Below are 22,214 nucleotides of genomic sequence, written 5' to 3'. Positions count from 1 at the left end.
TTGACGTCACTCTTTTAAACAAGTGAGCGAGACAGCTCAGGGCCGTGACGATTAAAAGCCACACAAACACACACCCATTCGGGTCGACCTGCAACTGCCTTAATGCCTTAATTTGAGGAAATATACGCTTCATTTTTGACGATGTAAACCGCAGTGTGTGTGTGTGTGTGTGTGTGTGTCATCTGGTGCCTCTCCCTTCTGAACACACACAAGGACGCGATTCTTCCAAGTGTGTTTATATAACAAACCCAGGTAAGACATCCTCCGCATCCTCAATCTCGTAGGGGGGTCTTCAATAATGCAACAGTGCATGAAGATGTTTCATATAAGATAAATTTTAACATTAAGTTGTTGCTTACACCGTGTCTTCAAGCTACGGGACACTAGTCCCGCAAAGGCGCACCCCAAAGTGAAGATCTGTGTTGCTTTTTTTTTTTTTTTTTAAATCCATCATGTTGCAGTAGCTAATGCAGACAAATTGGCGTTATGAATAGTGTCGTCGATCCTCATAATGGAGACTGTTTTCACTTTATCTGTCCCTCCTTGGAGAAATGGAAGGCTGCCTAAAAGGGAAAAAATGTGTCCGGTTGCCAAAATACACTTGAAGGGTTTTATTTGGATCACGTTTATTTACATTACTTGTGTGTGCAGAGGTTAATTCTGTTTTGATCGTTTAGCGGTTTTAATAAAGGCAAGTATATCAGTGTAGTGCAAGTGCGCTTGCATGCATGTTTTGCTCCCCAAAATAGGCAAGATGGGAGAAGAAGAGGGTAGGTATCATTTTAATGAGCTCCAGATGTTCTTAAATTAACCCTTATACAAGAACTGTGTCAAATTTTAAGACTTGCTTGAAACTTGAATACTATTTTAAAAATACTGCACTTCATTCCTCTTAGTCTACTGCGGAACGTGCATACTACAACAGTAGGGGAATACTGCACATCATTCCAGGTTTAAAATGATCACGTCTGAAAATAAAACCTTAAATTATTCCTACAATTTAACATTCCAAACTGGCATTGAAGTGTTGTTAAGTCATTAATCACTGTATAATAAACAAAAAGTAAATTTACTACGACCCTCGTTGAAGATGCTTGACACGGAAGTGTTATCGGTTTTTATTTACTGAATGAAATTGACATGTTTTTACATTTTAGTAAACATGACAAAAGCTATTGCTGAACCATATTGGATCGAACAATAATCCCACTGAATTGAACCAAATCGAAGCCTTTCACTTGAAAATGTACTGTTATTTACTCGTAATGTACTCCATTTATTGAGATTTTGATGAAATTGTCTTTTGCTGGAGAGATGCACACCCTAATATCGATTAATTGATCAATTAATCGATAGTGATATTGTGGTTCGAATCTTGACTCTGGTCTTCCTATGTGGAGTTTTCACATCCGCCCCATGCTTTCGAGGGTTTTCTGGGAGTACTCTGGAGTTGGGCTGTCACGATGAATCGATTAGTCTATCAATTAATTTTACATTAAAGTGCCTTGCGAAACAAAATTTCCCCCAATAATTTGTATTGACCATTTATTGTTGTTTATTTGGTTATGGATTTTTTTTTTTTTTTACTAGACGATCTAGCAATATCGCAAGATGGAGATTGATGTGTACTCAACAATCTTTATGAAGCTGACTCAGTGACTGGGTCAGCTATTGTTTTACAAAAATAAAAGCAGATGTTTGCAAATGTCTTTTTTCGATTCAACACAAAAGTATGTTTTCATGAAGGACTATAGAAATAATAATTACTGTTGTCCAGCAGTTTTTATTAATATCAGAAGATCATTTTGCCACTTGCTGTCAAGTGAAAATGACATCACAACTGCTCAGGTCTCAGGTAACATCCAATCACAGCTCCAGAAAACAGGTGAGCTGTGATTGGTCATTGCCTGAGCCCTGAGCAACTGTGATGTCAACTTCAGTTGACAGCAAGTGGCAAAATGGAGATGAATAAAAACGTTTGGGTTTTGCTTTATAACTCGTATTCCACAAATTTAATATTAATCAGAATGTCATTTTTAGACTAGTGAGGTCACATATAAGATATTAAGATATTATTGTTAAGAAATGTTTAAGGTTGACTTCCCCTTTAACTCATTCACTGCCATTGACGGCTATAAACGTCAAAAATTAATTTGAACTATTTCTATTAGTTTAAAAAAAAAATCCCCACTTTTGTTAAGAGTATAAAAATCTAGATTTTTTTTTATATTGCACATTTAGAATAGTGATTAATTGTGGGTTAACTAGTGAAGTCATGAGATTAATTAGAATTAAAAAATGTAATGGTCTGACTAGATGATAGTTAAAAATTAAGGGCGTCAGGCGATTATTTTTTTTTATCGTAATTAATTGCATGACTGCAATAGTTAACTCCCGATTATTCACAATTTTTATATATAGTTAAAAAATTAAGGGCGTCTGGCGATTAATTTTTTTTATCGTAATTAATTGCATGACTGCAATAGTAAACTCACGATTATTCACAATTTTTATATCTACTAAATGTACAATAAAAAAATTCTAGGTTTTCATACTCTTGTTAACAAAAGTAGAAAAAAAGTTAACAAATAGAAATAGTTAAAATTATGTTGTTACGTTTATAACCGTCAATGGCAGTAAATGAGTTAAGTTGAACAATGGCTTTAAATTATTGTTAAAATAGTTGTCGATTAATCGATTAATTTTGATACCCTGGAGTATTTACATTCCAAAAATATCCTTCTTAATTATTTGAGGACGAAATTGTCCATAGGTGTGAAATTGTCAATGGTTTGTTTATATGTGCACTGCGATTGGGTGGCGACCAGTCCAGGGTGCACCCTGGTCCCTGAGTCTCACCTCACCCAAGGTCAGCGACCTACAAGGTTGAACCACAATTTCTGTGCAGGACGTTTGACCTTGGAGGTTCTATACTGTAATTACACAAGTTGCATAATAATAGCAATTCATTGCTGAGATACAAAGCATACAATAGCTATACAGTTGTGAGCTTTGCATATGTTCCATATAAAAGGAAGCAGTGGGTGTGCATGCTTTAAGTGTTGATGCATTGGAGTTGGCTGTTGTGTAGGAGGCTCAAGCAGAGGACACATGAGTGGGTTTGTCCTGTAGGCTGTGAATCAGCTGCTGTTCGAGGTGCATGTGGGAGCTTTTGGAAGCAGGCATGAAAATGTCTTTCAAAGAGCAACTTAATAAAAATAAAATTTTTCATTCATCCACCCAACAATGTTTGTACGTGAATTGTCCTTACTGTGGATTCAATCTTTAGTGAAACAGACGTTTCAAAAGAGGAACATGTGCTGCCTCACGCGTGTTTATCTGGTTTCCTGTCCCGGGATAGTCATTTCCCTTCCTTCTGAAAAATTCCCTGGTAGCCCAGCACTTGACGTTCAGGCACACCGTCAGCCTCGTCTGTGGAATAAAAAACACAGTTCAAAAAAAAAACTTGGTAGTTGTTGGAAAATTGCCCTGATTACAAGCATTTACTTGCAACATGAATAAATGTATTCCTTAATAATACAAAGTCATTTGTAAACACATCTCAACCATTAAAAGAGTTAACATTTAAATACAAAAAACAACAATAAAACATGATAACTAAGCCTACTATTAAGTTGAATTGAGTACAAATTTATTTTCTCATTAAAGTAAGACTAGCAAACAATTTGAAGTAAAGCATTACATGCATCTCAACGTGTCACAAAATGCTCGTTTATGTCCACGCTAGCGAGATGTGACGTTCCATGTCCCCAGAGCTAGCTTTAGTAGCCTGGGGTCGGACCGCCAAGGCCCCCGCCTTTGGCTGCCACCCAACTCACTGCGCACCTGACCCCTTTGGCCCCTCCCACCGGTGGTGAGCCCATGGGAAGGGGGACCCATGTTGCCTTTTCGAGCCGTGCCCGGCCAGGCCCCATTGGTATAGGCCCGGTTACCAGAGCTAGCTTCAGTAGACGGGGGTCGGACCGCCAAGGCCCCCGCCTTTGGCTGCCACCCAACTCACTGCGCACCTGACCCCTTTGGCCCCTCCCACCGGTGGTGAGCCCATGGGAAGGGGGACCCACATTACCTTTTCGAGCCGTGCCCGGCCGGGCCCCATTGGTATAGGCCCGGTTACCAGAGCTAGCTTCAGTAGCCGGGGGTCGGACCGCCTTTGGCTGCCACCCAACTCACTGCGCACCTGACCCCTTTGGCCCCTCCCACTGGTGGTGAGCCCATGGGAAGGGGGACCCACGTTACCTTTTCGAGCCGTGCCCGGCCGGGCCCCATGGGTATAGGCCCGGTTACCCTACCTCCAGGCCTGGCTCCAGAGGGGGTCCCGGTGACCTGCGTCCGCGTTGAGAGCAACCAGTTGAGGTGGCTCGGGCATCTGGTTCGGGATGCCTCCTGGACGCCTCCCTGGAGAGGTGTTCCGGGCATGTCCCACCGGCGGGAGGCCCTGGGGACGACCCAGGACACGCCGGAGAGACTATTTTCTCGGCTGGCCTGCGAATGCCTTGGGATCCCGTCGGAGGAGCTGGCTGAAGTGGCTGGGTCTGAACTTGGGTTCACGTTTTTATTGAAGCCATACTTGTAACATTAGGCACAATGATTTTCCAATCAACAAGTACAGATGCATCCATATATTCTTAAAACCACTTTTTACCAACACTGAGTTCATTTTTCCCTGACCACACCCAAGCCTGAATACCTCCAGACCTGTTCAATCACGAAGTCACTTCAATAGAACCTGTCTGACGATATGAAGTCGGCCAATGATCCAAAGACATTCAAGAACAGATTATAAATAATTTTACTGTAAATCAGATAGGAAAGGCTTACAAAGTAATTCTGAAAGCTCTAGGAATCCAACAGACGAATTGAGAAAGCATGAAATGGCGGTGAACCTCAGAGTCTGCAGAAATGACCTCAAGAGCACAGCCATGACTCATCCAGGAGGTCACAGAGTAACCCAGGCAGAACATCGAAAGAACTGCTGGCCTCGATGGTCTCAGTTGAGGTCAGTGTTCATGGCTCAACAATAAAGAAGAGTCTACGGGGAAAAAAAAAATTCATGGCAGGGTTCTAAAGCGTAAACCACTGTTGGCCAAAAACCAAAAACTCAAACATGATAGTGAGATGATCTTTGGTTGCTTTGCTACTTCTGGACCTGGATGACTTGCTGTGATTGATGGAACCATGAATTCTACTTTTTACTAGAAAATCCTGAGGGAGAATGTTTGGCCATTGAGTTCTGCAGCAGAACAATGATCCAAAACGCTACAGCAAGTCCACTTTAAAAATAAAAATAAAATAAAAACCTGGACCGAGTTGTGTAGACCTTTTTATATTCGCTATACATGCATACAGCAAAGCACAATTAAAAACAACAACATACATCTTGTATTTGTATCCAATAGGTATCTGATGTTTTCATTCAGGCAGTGTTTCAGTGACTTGTTAGGCGGCATTGAGAAGGTCCCTTGTAAATCACCATTGTGTGTGTCTGTTGGCTGCCACGGTAACGCAGCAGCATAGTGGAGCCCGAGCAGGCAAAATTCCTTTGCGAGAGGATGTGACAAAAGCCAAGAGCCACTTTACCTTGACTCGGTGGAATGAATGGAATTATTCTGCGCTACATCTTACGAAAACAGAAAGCCAAGTCAATTTGTTTGAACACATCTAACAGTGCAGAAGTTGGATATGTCAGTGTCAAGCAAAAAAGTAGTGAAAAGCAAGTACAATGGGCCTTTGCAAAAGCAATCATTCCTTCCAAAGTAGCCAACTGTGAGTCAGAAGAGCAAGTCATTGTGTTTCTACATGCTCATCATTCCGCTTTGCCAAGTCTGAAATTCACATAGACAGACAGCGGAGCCTAAAACGTCTTTTTATTTCATACCAAACCAGCAAATATCGCAACTTCCGATTTAGAGAATGTATTTTTAGAATTTTTGCAGAATGCTTTCCCCTTTTTTTGGACTTAGTGTGTATCCTTGCTTGTACGGGAATGTTTTAGATGCTCTCCAGAGAGTTGGTTGTGCCACAAAAAGCAGCATGCGTTGCATTCATAATATATGCTCGCTCTACATTAGTTGCGGCTGGGTAATCCAATGTAACATCTTTTGTATTGTAAATGGAAATGTGTTCCGCACTGACTGTCCAGCGAGATCTATAAAGGGAGTTTTGATTGTCATGACAGATTTTTACGCGGGATTTAATCGGAATGTTTGGCATAGCTACTGGAAATGTCTGGACTGCTGACACTGTCGTTTACACACCCACAGAGTGCAGTGCTGTCATTTGCTGTTCTCTTTCCTTTTGTGATCAGGCCTGCTGTCTTTGTTCTGCTTACCAGTGACATTCTTCCCAAAACAGTGATTTTTAAGGAAGTTGCAGTATATTTTCATGGGTATTTTGTCAGTTTATTTACATTTGTTTTTGTGCAACTTCCTGTATAGTTTTCAATTGGTTATTTTTGGATTTGTGTATATTGTTCCAAATATGGTCCCATTCAGTTCTGATGAAAAGCCACAAAATGATGATAAATTGGTGTGTGTGTGTGTGTGTGGGGGGGGGGGGGGGGTTAAGCAGTAAATCCAACCAATTTTCTCCATTTCAAGGGGAGGCCATTTTGCCACTTATTGTCGACTGAAAATGACATCACAGTTGCTCAGAACATGGGTAACAACAAATCACGGCTAAGCATCAGAAAACTGGTGAGCCATGATTGGTTGTTACCTGAGGAACAACTGATGTCATTTTCAGTAAGTGACAAAATGGCCGCCCTTTGAGATGGAGAAAAACGGGTGGATTTTGCTGTTTAGACCAGTCGGGCAACATAGAGTATATTATTGTAAAAAAAAATATTTGGGTTGACTTCCCCTTTAATTAATTTGTCATGTCAACCTATTCCACACAATTGTGTTTTGTTAAACAAACAAAAAAATAATACTATTGCAAGTACTAAGTTAACTCATTCACTGCCATTGACGGCTATAGATGTCAAAAATTCATTTTAACCATTTCTATTAGTTTAAAATGTTTTCCACTTTTTTTAAACAAGAGTATAAAAACCTAGAAAAACATTTTATTGTACATTTAGAACAGATACAATTTGTGATTAATTGTGAGTTAACTATTGAAGTCATGCAATTAATTACAATTGAAAAATTTAATTGCCTGATGCGATTAGAAAAAAAAGAAAAGATTAAAAATCAGGGGCATCAGTCGATTAAAATTATTAATTGTAATTAATCGCATGACTTCACTAGTTAACCCAACGATTAATCACAAATCTCACAAAAAATTCTAGGTTTTCATTCTCTTGTTGACAAAAGTGGGAAAAAATGTAAAGCTAATAATAAATTAATAGAAATTGTTAAAATGATGTTTTTTTTACGTCTATAGCCGTCAATTGCAGTGAATGAGTTAATAGTAAATAATAGTAATTTTTCGTTGAATTACCTAGTAGAAATGCAATTATGTGGAATTGGTCAACATAAAATTATTAAGCAAATTAATTTTCTGATGATATAAAACCCCTTTGTCCCTTTCCTTCACAGGTGCTTTCAAAATGATGTCAGGGATCTCCGAGGTAAAGAGGAAGTGGGCAGCAGTGCGCGGTCGCCTCGGCTCATCGCAGGACTCAGACTCCCAACAGGAAGCCAACTTGGAGAATGCTGATCCGGAGCTCTGTATCAGACTGCTCCAGGTTCCCACTGTGGTTAACTATTCCGGCCTGAAGCGGCGCCTGGATAGAAGCGACCAGACATGGATGGTCCAGTTCCTGGAGCTGAGTGGGCTGGATCTCCTTTTGGAGGCCCTGGACCGCCTTTCGGGCCGAGGTTGCTCCCGCATCGCAGACGCCCTCCTGCAGCTCACCTGTGTCAACTGCGTCCGTGCTGTCATGAACTCTTCAGCTGGCATCCACTTCATCATTGAGAACGAGGGATACATCCGGAAGCTCTCCCAAGGTTACCACAAACATTCCACTTTTATATTGTCTAACACTGTAAGACACATATTTCATTATGTAATATTTGTTTACATACACAACTCACAAAAACTAAGGTGCGTTAGGAGTTTGGGGGAAATACCAGGATAAAGCCAAAATAGGTGAACTTAATTCAACCTTCTCCAAACTTTCAGCCTCTCCAACTGTTCATTATTTTAGCACTTTTTACACAACTTCCTGTTCTCTAACAAGGGGCTGAACAGTAAATTTCACAACAGGTGTTTATCTGTGAATGGACTAATCAATTTCTTGCTTCAGTTAGAATTGGTATTTGAACAGCATTTTCATGATGTTAATTATGACATCATGAGACCAAGATGACAACAATTGACCAACAGTACATGTCATTGCAAGGCTTGTTCTGAAATCGAAGTGGTCACAGATTGTCATTAGGTTGCAACAGATACGGGAAGAGTCACATGAAGGCATAAAAGTAAATAAAAGAAAATTAAACACGTTTTGACTTTTGTTGTTCATCTCCTCATTAAATAACACAGATGTTTGAAAAATTTGTGTGTAAAATTTAACTCTATGAAAAAAAATTCCTTTCTAAAGTAGATTATGATTATGACTGACGGTGTCAGTGAAGAACTGTCTGAACAAGTTAAAAAAAAAAAATTGCGACAAGAAAAACTGTTTGCAACAACTAAAAACTGTGAATATCTTTGCAACCTTTTACAAACCCTTGTGAAAACCCCAAATTTACTACATTTGCATGTACTTGCCTCTCAGTGAGATACCAACTTTATCTGCCTTCAAATTTATAAAATGACCGATACCGATATCAAAATGCCAAATATTCTTCTATTCCTACTTAAAATGAGGGCACGATACCAATACCTAGTATTGGTACTTGCCATTCCCTAGCAGAAAGTATCGAACAACTGAACATTTGGACATGTGCTTTCAAAAGTTTATTCTAGGTCAAGTTAAATTCCCCTGAAATTTCACAAAAAAAGCCAAAAATCCCTAACTTTTTGTGCGTCGTATTCTTGTATGACTCACTCGAAGTCTGCAACTTTCCACACAGTGAATAATGAAAGCCTGTTGACTAGAAACACAAACATGTTTATCTGCCACATCCTCACAGAACAAAGTTCACATTGCACTGCTTAAAATCATTTGAGGCATGTTGAGGTCTTGACACAAGGAAGAGCCATAGCAAAAGTAGATGTTTTGTGTGCGCTGTGTTAAATGTGTGTGCTAATGACCCTCCACAGCCTTGGACACCTCCAACACCATGGTGAAGAAGCAAGTGTTTGAGCTACTTGCAGCCCTCAGCATGTTCTCATCAGACGGTCATCACCTTGCTCTGGATGCTCTGGACCACTACAAGGCAAGAAAAATTTGATCCCAAAAATAAAAATACCGCCCCCTGGTGGCGAGTTGCATTCACAAGCATTACACCACAATGAAGACGTGAATTCCACTGTGATTTGTTCTTCAGGGCGTGAAGACGCGTCAATATCGCTTCAGCGTGATCATGAACGAGCTGCAGGCCACGGACAACGTTCCTTACATGGTCACGCTCCTCAGCGTCATCAACGCCCTCATTTTCGGCTGTGATGACCTGAGGCAGAGAGATAAGATGAGAAAGGAGTTTATCGGTAGGTTCAGCTTGCCTTTGAACAATTGATCACACAATGAGTGAGGTCACTTTTCTATAAGCTGTCTCAGCATTTACATCTGTGCTAAAAGTGAATCGAAAGCACAAATCAGGACATTATTGGTGCTCTATTGAAAATGTGTCTGGCCGGACAATGTATTAAGCCCAATGGTTGTAATTTATATCACACCCTGCTACATTTTAGGTTGATAACATTACTGACCTAATTAAATTGGACAAAGCGAAAGTCACAACAATCTGACTGGCATTGAGTTCGGAGTCCAAGACAACGAAACAAAAAATAACTGAGGCTTTAAGAATCCACCCAATTCCATTATGACCACCCACTTCCGTCAACCAATCAGCAATTTGATTGGCCACACCTCTCTTATAATTGCACACCTGTGATGTCCTCCAATAGCTCCTTGGCTATCTGTACCAGTGTTTCACTTCCAAAGATGTACATTACTTTAAAAAAAGACAAAAAAACTAAAAAAAAATAAGGGGAATGTTGTGACACTCGTGCTGTTTTTTGTTGTTCTGCAGGGCTTCATGTTCTTGATATTCTACCAAAATTAAGGTGAGCACGTGACCTTAGTCGGCCTCCATTTTTTTAAGTGTAGTGCACCTTTTTACTGATCTGTACTTGTGTGTGGCATGCAGAGAACAGGAGGATGAAGACTTGATTATTCAGTGTGAAGCTTTTGAAGAGGCAATGGCGGAAGATGAGGAGGAGCTTTTGCGGCTGTATGGCGGGATTGATATGAGTAATCACCTGGAGGTCTTTACAACTCTCTTCAACAAGGTGAGTTGTGTGGGAGGATTTGGCTGGATAGCTCATTGATGTAATGGGCTCTTTGGACAAATCCACTACTTCCTGAACTCAGTACCACTCCTTCATTTCCTGTCTGTCCTTCATGATTGGACAAACTGATTAATCCAGGTGTGCCTGGGCTCAGTAACCACGACGACAATGGCCAGAAACACCTGGATTAATCAGCTTGTCCAATCATGAAAGACAGAAAATGAAGGCGTGGTATTGAGTTCAGGAAGTAGTGGCGAGCCCATTATGTCTATTAACTTGTAATTTTAGTGATACATATTAATTCACTCATTTGAGCATTTTTTTAACATTAGAATACATTTAAATTTACATTAGAATAAAAGAAAAAAAAATGATGCGAAAAGCCTGTACAAATAACCCAAACAGCCAATCAGAACTATGAATTTGGGTCATGTGACACCATATGAATACAAGGTCTGTGTAAGCCAATCACAAGCTGAACTTGGATCACGTGACCTGGATTATGGGTCTGAACCTTACCTTGAAATTTGGATCCTCTGAAAAGTTATTTTTGAACAAAAAAATTCAAAATGGCGGCGGTTCCAAGACCGAGCATGCAGAGCTAGCCCCAGAACATTTTTGGAACTGAAGCATACTGTAGTTAAAGTTAAAGTGATGTCATCACCTAATCTGCAGGTAGCGTCACAATGTGCCAAATGGTAGTATATATAAAAATTAAATACAGTGATATTTAGGGGTGTGCTCAAAAAATCAATACGGGAATAGATCGTTGCAGGTTTCGTTACAATACATGATATGTCAGAATCGATATTGCACGTTCATTCATAAAGTTTCCCCTGCACGTCTCTAAAAGCTGCTCCTTGCCTGCGCAGTGCGCACACATTTCAACGAGACCAGTTACCGCCAGCGCCGCTAAAATTAGAAGAAAGCATTTTTGCTTGCATATCTATCGACTTGAATGCATTGTATCGGGATATACGTGTTTACCGTGACTCCTGTATTGTGAGCCGCATTATATCGTATTCCTTTGTTGATGTGTGGCAGGTGAGCAGCTCCCCCGCTTCGCTCCAGTTGCTGTCCATCCTGCAGACGCTCCTCCTGCTGGGGCCAAGCCGCTCGGATATCTGGCTGGCTCTGGAGGCCGTCACTAACCGAGCCATACTGTTGGCCCAGGACTGTGAGTCAGCAACATTGTGATGCATTCACTATCACTTCCTGTAAAGCTAAATGTCTCGCTAATGGCTGCCTCTTATTAATGTTTGATGGAGTTGGAAAATAGCAATGAGGTATAGAGGCTGCTGTGCACTTTCTAACATTTTTTTTTCCTGTTTGGACTCCAGCTCAGATAGGGACATTTGAGAAGATAATGGAGCGTCTGGTGTTCTCCAAGAGCAAGAGCCCAATGGATGGTCAAGAAGTGGACGGCCAGCCTGTCAGAGTGGACAAGGCTTCGCAGACTAGTCAGCAAGACCAAAACCAGCTGGAGAAATGCTCTGCATCACCTCAGAAGCCGCTCTTGGCTTCACCCCCTCCACCACCACTGCCACCAGCTCCGCCACTTCCTCCCAATATGACAGGGCCCATAAGTTCTCTTCAGTGCCCGCCTCCTCCTCCCCCTCCTCCACTCCCAGGTGCAATTGGTGGACCTCCACCACCACCTCCTCCTTTACCAGGAATGATGCCACCGCTGCCACCGCCACTACCATGCGGTCCCGGCGTGGCTCCCCCACCACCTCCGCCCCCTCTGCCAGGTATGAGCAATGGGCCGCCGCCGCTGCCGCCGCCACCTGCCTTACCTGGCATGCCACCTCCTCCACCTCCCCCCTCGGGCATGATAGTGGCTCAGACCAGCTCTTCTCTGGGATGCAGCGCACCCGCAAAGGTGAGCCGATATCCCACACTGAGGATGAAAAAGCTCAACTGGCAGAAACTGAGAACCGTTACAGGTAAGGACAATTTGAGTGGGCTTTCTTCTTCAAGTCTTGTTGAAATTTAAATGGAAAATGCTTATCTTAAATGCTGGTTTATAATATGTTTTTTTAAAACCTTGGTAGGAAATTAGATTTAATTAGCAATAATGTAATTAGTACAAAACGGATATTTTCATCTACTTGATGAAACTATTTGCTTAGCTATTTTTAGAACAGACTTGTAGGCTGCTCATGTTGTCCTCAGGGCCAACTAGTACTCGCTGGAACTTTTTTTTTTTTTTAAATAATGCACAGTAATCGCCAGCAAAAAAGACATCCGTTCATGCTCTCGTTTTCGTTCCTTCTCCCATTTATGCAACTACTCGCCCCTCCCCTCTCTGCTCAGTCGAGAAGGGGGTAGAGGGGGAAAAAAGCCAATGGCCTCTCAAATTACACTGGGAACACAATTTTTGTTAGGACTACTTTTTTGGTGTAGAATCCGAAGCTGATCACATTTTTGCTCTATAGGATCCCCGTTTTCTTAAAAAAAAAAAAAAATGTGTATGTGTAAATAAAAAAACTAAGATGAATAGTTGCAAGCTTTGGAAAAAATAAAGATAAAACAAAATACTATCGCTTTCAATTGTGACTGCACAAACAAGTTGCCATGTAGCTGGAGATGTGCAATCGTAATTTTTTCTTATCTGGAGGGTAAAAACACTGACTGCAATTTTAAAAGAGGCAAGCCAGTTTTAGTCTTAACTTGAAAATCTAACTAGACACTGCCCCCCCTCCCCCCCTCCCAAGCCAATCATTAACTTTGCCTGCTTTGGAGTCCAAAACCACAGTAAACCGTCAAAGACTGAAGATTACGAGAACCTACCAATGACTTGCTGGAAACCAGTTCACGCTGATGTAGACCTTTTTTTGTCCATCAGCTTCTTAATGCTCCAATCCTAAACTGGATAAGGACCTTTGAGGCATGTGGATCGTGTTTGTGGACTGTTCTGTTGCTTAAATCATCCACATTCTGGTACTATTTAAAAGATTTTTGTATTGAACACATGAGTCACAAAAGTAGCTTACTCGCTTGGGATTCTGTACAGGCTGTGTGGGTTTAGTTCTCACTCAGCGACAGTGTGATTGACTGTCTCTATGTACTCTGTCTGTGATTGGCTGGCAACCAGTTCAAGGTGTAGTCTGCCTTTCTCACAAAGTCAGCCGGGATATGCAATCCTAGACAGGATAAGCGGTATAGAAAATGGACACACAAACTGTAACAATGTTTTCCTCCCCGGCAAGAGGAGCAAACGATTCAAACTGACATGATGGGTTCCTCTCTCTTCTTACACACACAGATGGTCACTCCATGTGGGCTTCAGTTCAGAAAGAGCCTTCTCCTCACGAGCCGGACTATAGCAGTATTGAGCAGCTGTTCTGTCTCCCGGTGACCGAGCACAAAGACAAGGGGGCAGCTGCTCCTGTCAAGAAGGAGCCTAAAGAGGTGTGTGCAAACGACCTCAGCAATAAATTGAAATGAATTACAAGCACATGATTTTCTAAGCCAAACTATCTATTTCTGTTTGTTTCTAGATTTCTTTTATTGATCCGAAGAAAAACCTGAATGTAAACATATTCCTGAAGCAGTTCAAATGGTGAGATCCTAAGCAACGTGTTGATCCATTTTATGTCCGTAAAGTGTTCCCTCAATGGGCACTTTATTAAGTAGGTACAGTTAAAACAAGATCCAGGAAGCTATTTGAAAAATTCAGTGTTTTAAAAGAAGAAATAATCTTAGCAATAAAGTATTTCAATTGAGTATTTTGGAGATTCAACAATCAACTATCAAAATCTAATATCGTTGAGACATTGTTTGATTAAAATTGTCCAAATTAAATACTCAGTTTCATCCTCATTTGCAAACATCTGCTATCAAATCAATTTATTTTGATTTGATTTTCTGGGATGTTACGGACCAAATCATTAACTGAATGTTAGAAACATAATGGACAAATAATTAATCAAATCGAAAGGTGTGGTCCTTCTGTATTTGTTGTAGTTGTCTTATACATCGGAATGGAAGTAAATTACGTCATACTGGGAGGTATTTCTCATATTTGCCCCACTTTTGTACTATAAAGGCATGCACTGTATGCACTAATGCAGGACTGTCAAACTCATTAATACAGTGGCCACTTAAACCTACATTTAATCTAATATAGGCCAGACGATTATGTTCGTAGTCTAATAAAATAGAAATAACAGGTTAAGATAAATATATATATTTTAACGTGTGAATAATTACCATCTTATTGTATAGTCATCTGAAATGTCTTAACAAAAATGAGTAGCCTACACAATTTTTTGCATTGGATCCTGAGTGACAGCCAATTTTCAGAATGTCAATTAAGTGGTTGCCAGTGTGCCCTGGGGTGGACAAAATTCACAACAGTTATTTTTGGTGAGAAAACTGCAGTTATGTGTTCTGTTCTCACGGACCCGATTGAACCCCTTTGATGGGCCAGTTCTGGCCCGCGGACTATGTTTGACACCCCTGCACTAATAGGTTCAAAGCAATGTTATGAAGAACCTTTAATTATATACAGCTCTTCTAATAGATCTCAGTGGATTGTTCGTGTGTGCTTAATGTCGTGCCCATCTTACTTGAAATGTTCCATGTCCAGCTCAAATGAGGACTTTGTGGTGATGATTGAGAAAGGTGACAGAAGCAGGTTTGACGTAGAGGTGCTAAAACAGCTCCTGAAGCTCCTGCCAGAGAAGCATGAGGTTTGTTAATACCTACGCAGTGTTTTTAAAGCTGTCATTCAAGCGACGCCTGAGTCGTGATGTTGCCTTTGTCATCTAGATTGAAAACTTGAAGTCTTTCCAAGGAGAGAAGGAGAAGCTGGCTAACGTCGACCGTTTCTTCACTGTGCTCCTCACTGTCAAATGGTAACTTCCTTCCCCAACTGTTCTAACATGTGAGCTGCCTGCTTGATTAAGAAATGGGCCAAAGAGGAACCCCATTTTGTGATGGCATTGGATGGATTTTTAATTTGGCTGCATTAAAATGTGATTTTCACATTTGCCACATACAAAAAAAGCAATGATGATGACATGTCAAATCGGTAAAATTACGGAATGAACAATACTGAGCTCTCCAGAAAGAAAAATAATAATAAAAAAATGTGATTTTTCAACTCACAATTTCTTCCCAGTTATCATCTGAGGGTTGAGTGCATGTTGTTGTGTGAGGAGACTGCATCGGTGTTGGACATGCTCCAACCTAAAGTTAAGCTGCTGGAGGAGGCCTGTCACTGTAAGTACCCCTTATGTGTGGAAATAACCCAATTTTGCAATCCTCGAACCATCTTACCGAAAACTAATTCACAGCTCTCAGGACAAGCACGCTCATTCCCACTTTCTGCAGGCTCATCCTCGACGTGGGCAATTTTCTCAACTATGTAAGAGCCCCAAATGTTTTATCCCAGCTGATATTTAGAGAAGGCCTACTTTTTTTCTTTTTTTTTTTTTGGTAATCTCTTAAATCGCTTTCCTTCTAGGGAAGCCACACAGGAAATGCAGAGGGATTCAAGATCAGCTCTCTTCTCAAGCTGACTGAGACCAAAGCCAACAAGAGCCGCATTACATTGCTTCATCACATCTTAGAGGTACGTAAAGACCAACATTTTCCCTTAAAACACATTTGTTACTAACTCAACATACTTTTGTGAAAGGAAGCAGAAGTAAACCACCCAGAGCTATTGGCATTGCCAGAGGACATTGAAATCTGCCAAAAGGCTGCAGGGTACAGCTTCTTTTCCACGTTCTTGCCACCCTCCCTATAAATCTGTGCAAAAATATTCTTTAATACAAAATACATCTCATACCACAGAGTGAATCTGGATTCTATCCAATCCGAAACCAACACTTTGCTTAAACGACTGAATGAGGCATCCAAGAAAGTCTCCAACTCTGTGGAAGAAGTGAAGCAGCAATATGTAAAGGTTCTTGAGGTAAGATCCTGGATGTACATCTGGCCATCATTTTGATACATAAAGTTATCTCATGATATCTTCTTGTGACAACACTGAAGAAATGACACTGACGCAATGAAAAGTCAGTCTACAGCTTGCATTGCTGTGTCAATTTATTGTTCCCTCAAAATACTGCCAATCCCTAAACACCTGGCAACAAATGCGAGTACACCCCTAAGTGAAAATGCCAAAGTGTCCATACTTTGTGTGGCCACAATTATTTATTTTACTTTACTCTCTGGAGTTTACCAGAGCTTCCCAGATTGCCACTAAAATCCTCTTCCGCTCCTCCATGACGACATCACGGACTTCAGTATGCCACAGTACATGTTGGCATTCACGGTTCTCACAATGAATTGTAGTGCGAGTCATAATACTAACATTTTGCATACCTGCTCCCTATTCACACCTGAGACCTTTAACACTGAGGAGGAAATTTGACTCTGCTCAATTTTGACTTTTTCACATAGGGGTGAACTCACTTTTGTTGCCAGGGGTTTCGCTATTAATAACTGTATTGAGTTATTTTGAAGGAACAATGCGTTTAAATGATCTAAGATGTAAACTGGCTACTTTTCATTCAAAGTGCCATTTATTCAGTGTTGTCCCATGAAAGGATAGAAATATGAGGGGTGCACTCACTTTTGCAAGATACTCTATCTACATACATGGGTGTGATATGGTTTGATTCAGTGGGATTGCTATTCCATCAGATATAATATGGGACTATTTGGTGCATATTTTGATATATTTTAAAGTGGAATTATAAGGTTTGATTCGATGCACTTGCATCTTTTACATAAACATTTATTTTCTTATTCAAATTGTTTTTGTTACAACTATTAGTAAAAATGTATTTGCAGCAGCCAAATGGCAAACCCTGTATACTGACCGACAGCAGCTATGATAATAATATTGCATTTGGTGTAATGTGCTAAGCCAAAAGCAATTCATTGGGGCACTGCAATGTGAAAATCAGCAATCCTCCCCCTAATAAGTGCTTGTAGGCAATATTGTGATGTCATTGATCTTGGTCTTTAATATATTTACATGAAAGCTCAAGTACCTCCAAGTGTTTGGGCTCGCAAGAATAATTATTGAATCCAGTGAGCTACAGAGAAGCTAAAAATGGCAATAAAAAGAAAAACGAATTGATTGCTGTACTTTGTGAACGCTTGTCTCGTTAGTCTCACAAAGGCCTCATTTCTGTGCTGCAGGAAAATCTGGAGGCGTGTCGAGATTTGAGTGAAAGATTTGTGGACATTGACAAGCAGAAGAGTGAACTCGCTGTCTACTTTTGTGAAGATGCCAATCAGCTGTCGCTCGAAGAGCTTTTCGGAACAATCAAGATTTTCCGGGAACTTTTCATCAAAGCGCTGAAGGTCGGGGATAATGCTGGTGTCGTTTATAGTGTGACAAGAAACATTTTGATGTGTTGTTGCTGAAGGCGAAATTGTTACAAAGTGTACAATTTGTACTTGGCAGAGTGACACCTCTCTTTTTTTTTTCCCCCTCTACAAATACAGGACAATAAGATCAGGAAAGAACAGGCAGCCAAAGCTGAGAAGAGAAAGAAGCAGCTGGCAGAGGAAGAGTCCAAGAGGCAGAAGGGAGCAAATGGCAAAATAAGTGAGTTGTCACTGCACCACGCACAAATCCCATTTTTGAAAAGTTTAGACCTGACCTTTTTCGATCCCTGTCCCACACCAGTCAAGAAAGGCTTGGTGCCGCAGGACGACGGCTGCATAATCGACCACCTGCTTGCGGACATCAGGAAGGGTTTCAGCCTAAGAAAGACCAGGCCAAGGTGCGATAGGGAAAGCCTCCCTCATAGTGAAATGAGTAGGGATACCTGCCCACCTGGTAAGGACAAGAGACTGTGGCCCCCATCCGCAGTTCTAGCTCCGCTCCTGAGTCACTTAACAGCGTGCCATGGTTTTGTTGCTTTCATGTACCCTGATGATGTGCTTCAGCCTGCATTAGCTTTTATATGTCTGCGCTTGGGAAATGTATTGCCATGCATTCTCATTACCTCCGCCGAGTGCAAAAGCAAGTTTTGATCTCCATGGCGTGCAACATTTTTATTTATTTATTTTTTTGGGTGACAACAGGGTTTCCCAAACCTCCATCTCAAAACAAAAATGTCATGTGGTAGCAAAATAGCAAGATACCACCCAGTACTTTTAATAGATATAATTTCCCCCAAAAAAACAATGACAGATATTTAAAAGAAAGTCCTATAAAACCCAATATTGCATTAGCATTTTTCTTTAAAATTACATGAAATTAGTGGCAATTTTCTATTCTAATTTCTAGTTGCTGTTTACAAACGGCCACAAGAGGGCAGCCAATACTGGTATCTGTACTCACCCGTCCCTAAATCTTTGAATGCCCAAATTTGGGGAAACCTTGTTTTTGCTTTGTGTTCCCCCATTGCTGACTACTCTGTGTTAAAGGGGATGGCAACCCAAAAATTGTATTTGTAATATGTTCTATTCACCCCCACAGTTTAAACACTTTTTCTTTTTTTTTTAATATTGCATTTCTGGAATAGGAATTAAGCAGCAAAATCCACCCAGTTTTAGCTATTTTGCAACTTGCTGTCAGTTGAAAATGACGTTGTCGGTGCCAGATGTGATCGATCTGCCAGCTCGTATCGGGGTCGCCTAACGAACACGTCACGCTACAGGATTGGCTGGAAATGATCCAGTTAACGTCAAACATTGGGAAGAAAATATTAAAGATGTAATTTAAATGGCAAAATGTATGGACTGAAATTGTAAAAACTTAAATAAACATAAGAATATAAAAGCAAGATATATTGGATAAATAATAAAATAGATTAAATAAATGATATATACACATTAATTGCCTGAGATGTGACAAATATTGTCAGTTTAGATTGCTAATGTGTTCCTTATCGTTAAGACTGTTTTTGTGATGTATTGTAATTTGCGAACATTTAAAAAAAAAAAAAAAAACACGTCTGAATGAATCTCTCATTTCATTAGCAATGCTGTACTGACGTCATCGGCACGCCCGAAAGTGCTTAAACCCATTTTAGCATTTTATCAATCTTAAAGTATTCTGCTTTTATATTTTTATTTTTATTTACATTTTTAAAATTTCAGTCCATACATTTTGTTACTTAAATGACATCTTTCCAATGTTTTGACATAAAGCTGATTTTTTTTTTCTTCATATAATTTTATTGAACAATTGTAAACGGATAATTTCCGGCCAATGCTGTAGTGATTCAATCTGGTACCGACAACGTCACAGTTGCTCAAGGCTCAGCTAACAATCAACCACGGCTCACCTGCTCGGGTAACGACCAATTGTGGCTCAGCTTCAGAAAACAGGTAAGCCGTGATTGGTCATTCCCTGAGCAACTGTGATGTCATCTTCAATCAACAGCAAGTGGGAAAATGGCTTCCCCACAAAACTAATGTGAATCTGAATGCCGTGTTTAGACTAATGGGGGCACATACAACATATTATTGTAAAGAACATTTTTGGTTTGACTTCTCCATTAACCAGCAGGCCTGCTAACAAAGCTAACTACTAAACTACAGCAGCAGTTTTTTTTTTTCTTCACTTTTGATAAGAGTTCGACCTTGGCGGAGGTCCCATTGGAGTTTTGTGATGCCACTTCAATTTCTAAACGGTTCCAGTAACACTTTTGTCATCTCCCCATTCAGGGTCACGTGTGACGTCTGCAGACGAAAAATCCGCCGAAGTAGCCTGCAGCGTTTCCGCGCCCACCACACGTCCAACAGAGGCTCACCAAATCAGCGCAGGCGAATTGAACGGCTCACCAAACGAGACTCCTTCGACACCTCAGGATGTAGTGCAAGTGGCAGCCTCACCCCAACCAACAACGGGCCAATCGGCCTCTATTGCACCGGCAGCCCCGGAAAAGCCCACCTCGCTACCGGAGGATCATACCTCAACTACATCGACAGCACCTCAAACTAAAGTTCAGGTGGAACCCCAGCCATGTCTCGTCACAGATGGTTTCTCTGTCGATTCAACCGAAACCAGCGCACTCAGCCCATCCTCGCTGTCAGACTCCGACCTGATAGAGGTTGTGTTAGATGAAACTTCGAACCTGGTACCTGAGACGTTAACACTTAAGGAGCCGGCGGACATTAGTCAAGTGGCAGGAAACACTGCTGCTAGTGAAAGGAACCCTAAAGTTGATAAGGACAGTCAAACGAGTAATATTACTTCAGAAGAAGCTGAAGGACAAGCAGCAGGTCTCGACGTGCGTGCCGCTAAACCGTCCGGGCAGGATGTGGTGGTGGTGAGCTGCACGCAGGCAGACGCCAAAAGCAACAAGACCCGTTTGGAGAGCATCTTAGGGTGCGACGGCCAGGGTGGAGTTGAATCTGAAGAAATAACTTCAATAAACCCCGAACCAAAGAAACGGTCAAGCTTCTTTAAACGCAACAAAAAGAAGAGTCCAGGTAAAGCATCTAACTTAAATAAACAATTTTGGAATGCTAGTCTTGTGAAAGTTCTTAAAGGAAGATTTGTTTTTATTGCACCCTGCTTTATATATTTTATTTTTTTAGTAGCTGATTGTGAGAATTTTCCAATATGTGCGCCTCTTTTAATTAAAGACAATGAATACAGATTTGAATTATAATTCTACAATGCTGCTGTTTGCCAATGGAGCGTTTGTTTGAATGTTCTGTTTTCCGTTCTTACTCTCTAAAACACAAGGTAACAGTGGGAAAGGACACATTAAACCTAAAAAGGGCTGTGTGTTGCAGTGAGGTAGGTCAAGCGGTGGGATGGCAAGCTGTAAGCAGGAACATCATCCTAAAACTCAGTCACCGTCCAAACTTTGTGGCAAATAACCCACCATTTGTTCTAACTGGGATCTGGAATTCATTTGTCTGTGTTGTCTAGCTTTTAACACTTCTTTTTCACTGATGCAGTCATTGATAAGTCTAAAGAGATTTTAACAAAAGAAAACTTGTCTTGGAATTATTTTACTGATGGATAAAATATTTATATATAAATGCAGAAACTTTTCTCATTCCAGTCAGTCTTGACGGTGTGCAGTCATTGTAAATTTCTCATGATGGGCTTCACTCTTGTCTCTTCCATATTTTCCCGTCCATTTCTTAATTCTGCTCTTGAGTTGTTTTAACCTACTAATGTCAGTCTCATGCTTCCTGTAAACTGCTGTCTTTGTTATCTAAAGTTCATTTGCATAAAAGCTAAAGCTATTTAATATAAAATAAAATTAAACAATTTTTTTTAAAGCAAGCTAATGACCCAATAAGTACATTTATCTCACAATTGCTCATGAGTTAATCATATTTAGAATGACTTTTAAATCTAAAATTGTATGTATTCACTCTTGGCTATTTTCCCTTTAGGTGATTCCAAAAAAAGGAGATCAAGAGGAAAAAGAAAAAGTTGATGTCACCATAGTTGTGAACTGGCAGGAGTCCAGTATACTGAATATTTTATTTTTGTGAGATTACAGAAGATTTTCTAAACCAAGAAGCGTTAATGAACTAATTCAAGGTCGGGACTTTGACGGCATTTTGGATGTAAACATGTCACTGTAAATTGTTTTTGATGGTAACCTATTCGAAAAGTTGGACAATGTGCTTTATATGTTTTTGTATGTTTAAGTGGTTGTGTGTCTGTGCTTTGAACATTTTGAGAATTTGAGACGCTAATATAAAGGAAAGACTAAAATATTTAACATTTTGAATCGTATAACTCACTCATGACGGACTATACTGGCACTGTACTGTGACTTTTACTTAATGCTTTAGCTATTTTAATAAAAGTAAATTGGAAATTCTTGTTTTTATTGCGT

General features: G+C 40.5%; 1 protein-coding gene and 1 long non-coding RNA gene across 8 annotated transcripts; one reads left to right on the top strand and one right to left on the bottom strand.

Moving 5' to 3' along the window:
* On the top strand, positions 1-22,196 carry LOC144041792 (inverted formin-2-like). Of its 7 annotated transcripts, XM_077555367.1 has the most exons (23): positions 7-252; positions 7,560-7,970; positions 9,232-9,347; positions 9,459-9,618; positions 10,164-10,197; positions 10,281-10,422; positions 11,467-11,599; positions 11,763-12,368; positions 13,691-13,836; positions 13,926-13,987; positions 15,017-15,119; positions 15,199-15,284; positions 15,551-15,651; positions 15,726-15,796; positions 15,896-16,003; positions 16,070-16,140; positions 16,228-16,348; positions 17,587-17,751; positions 17,896-17,998; positions 18,080-18,232; positions 20,071-20,838; positions 21,098-21,151; positions 21,763-22,196. In XM_077555367.1, exons 2-22 carry the CDS (start codon positions 7,571-7,573, stop codon positions 21,148-21,150), a joined length of 3,702 nt encoding a protein of 1,233 aa, XP_077411493.1. In that variant the 5' UTR covers positions 7-252; positions 7,560-7,570; the 3' UTR covers position 21,151; positions 21,763-22,196. The 7 variants fall into 7 exon arrangements, 6 of the variants coding, with proteins under 6 accessions (XP_077411497.1, XP_077411495.1, XP_077411491.1 ...); XR_013290461.1 differs by having other exon boundaries at positions 6-252; positions 20,071-21,151; XM_077555368.1 differs by lacking the exon at positions 21,098-21,151.
* Positions 8,913-9,943, bottom strand: LOC144041880 (uncharacterized). The gene is made up of 3 exons (XR_013290469.1): positions 9,841-9,943; positions 9,417-9,581; positions 8,913-9,340 (listed from the first exon to the last, which is right to left on the bottom strand). It is a non-coding gene; the product is annotated as an uncharacterized LOC144041880 (long non-coding RNA).
* Positions 22,197-22,214: the final 18 nt, after the last annotated feature.

The sequence above is a fragment of the Vanacampus margaritifer genome, chromosome 1 (genome assembly GCF_051991255.1).
Source record: "Vanacampus margaritifer isolate UIUO_Vmar chromosome 1, RoL_Vmar_1.0, whole genome shotgun sequence".
Lineage (NCBI taxonomy): Eukaryota > Metazoa > Chordata > Actinopteri > Syngnathiformes > Syngnathidae > Vanacampus > Vanacampus margaritifer.
This window is presented reverse-complemented; position numbering and strand designations above follow the sequence as displayed.

Coding starts and splice junctions, on each gene's coding strand:
- LOC144041792 (XM_077555365.1), top strand. CDS start 7,571: ATGATGTCAGGGATCTCCGAGGTAAAGAGGAAGTGGGCAGCAGTGCGC. Junction 10,198..10,280: donor GATATTCTACCAAAATTAAG/GTGAGCACGTGA, acceptor TGTGGCATGCAG/AGAACAGGAGGATGAAGACT. Junction 10,423..11,466: donor TTACAACTCTCTTCAACAAG/GTGAGTTGTGTG, acceptor GATGTGTGGCAG/GTGAGCAGCTCCCCCGCTTC.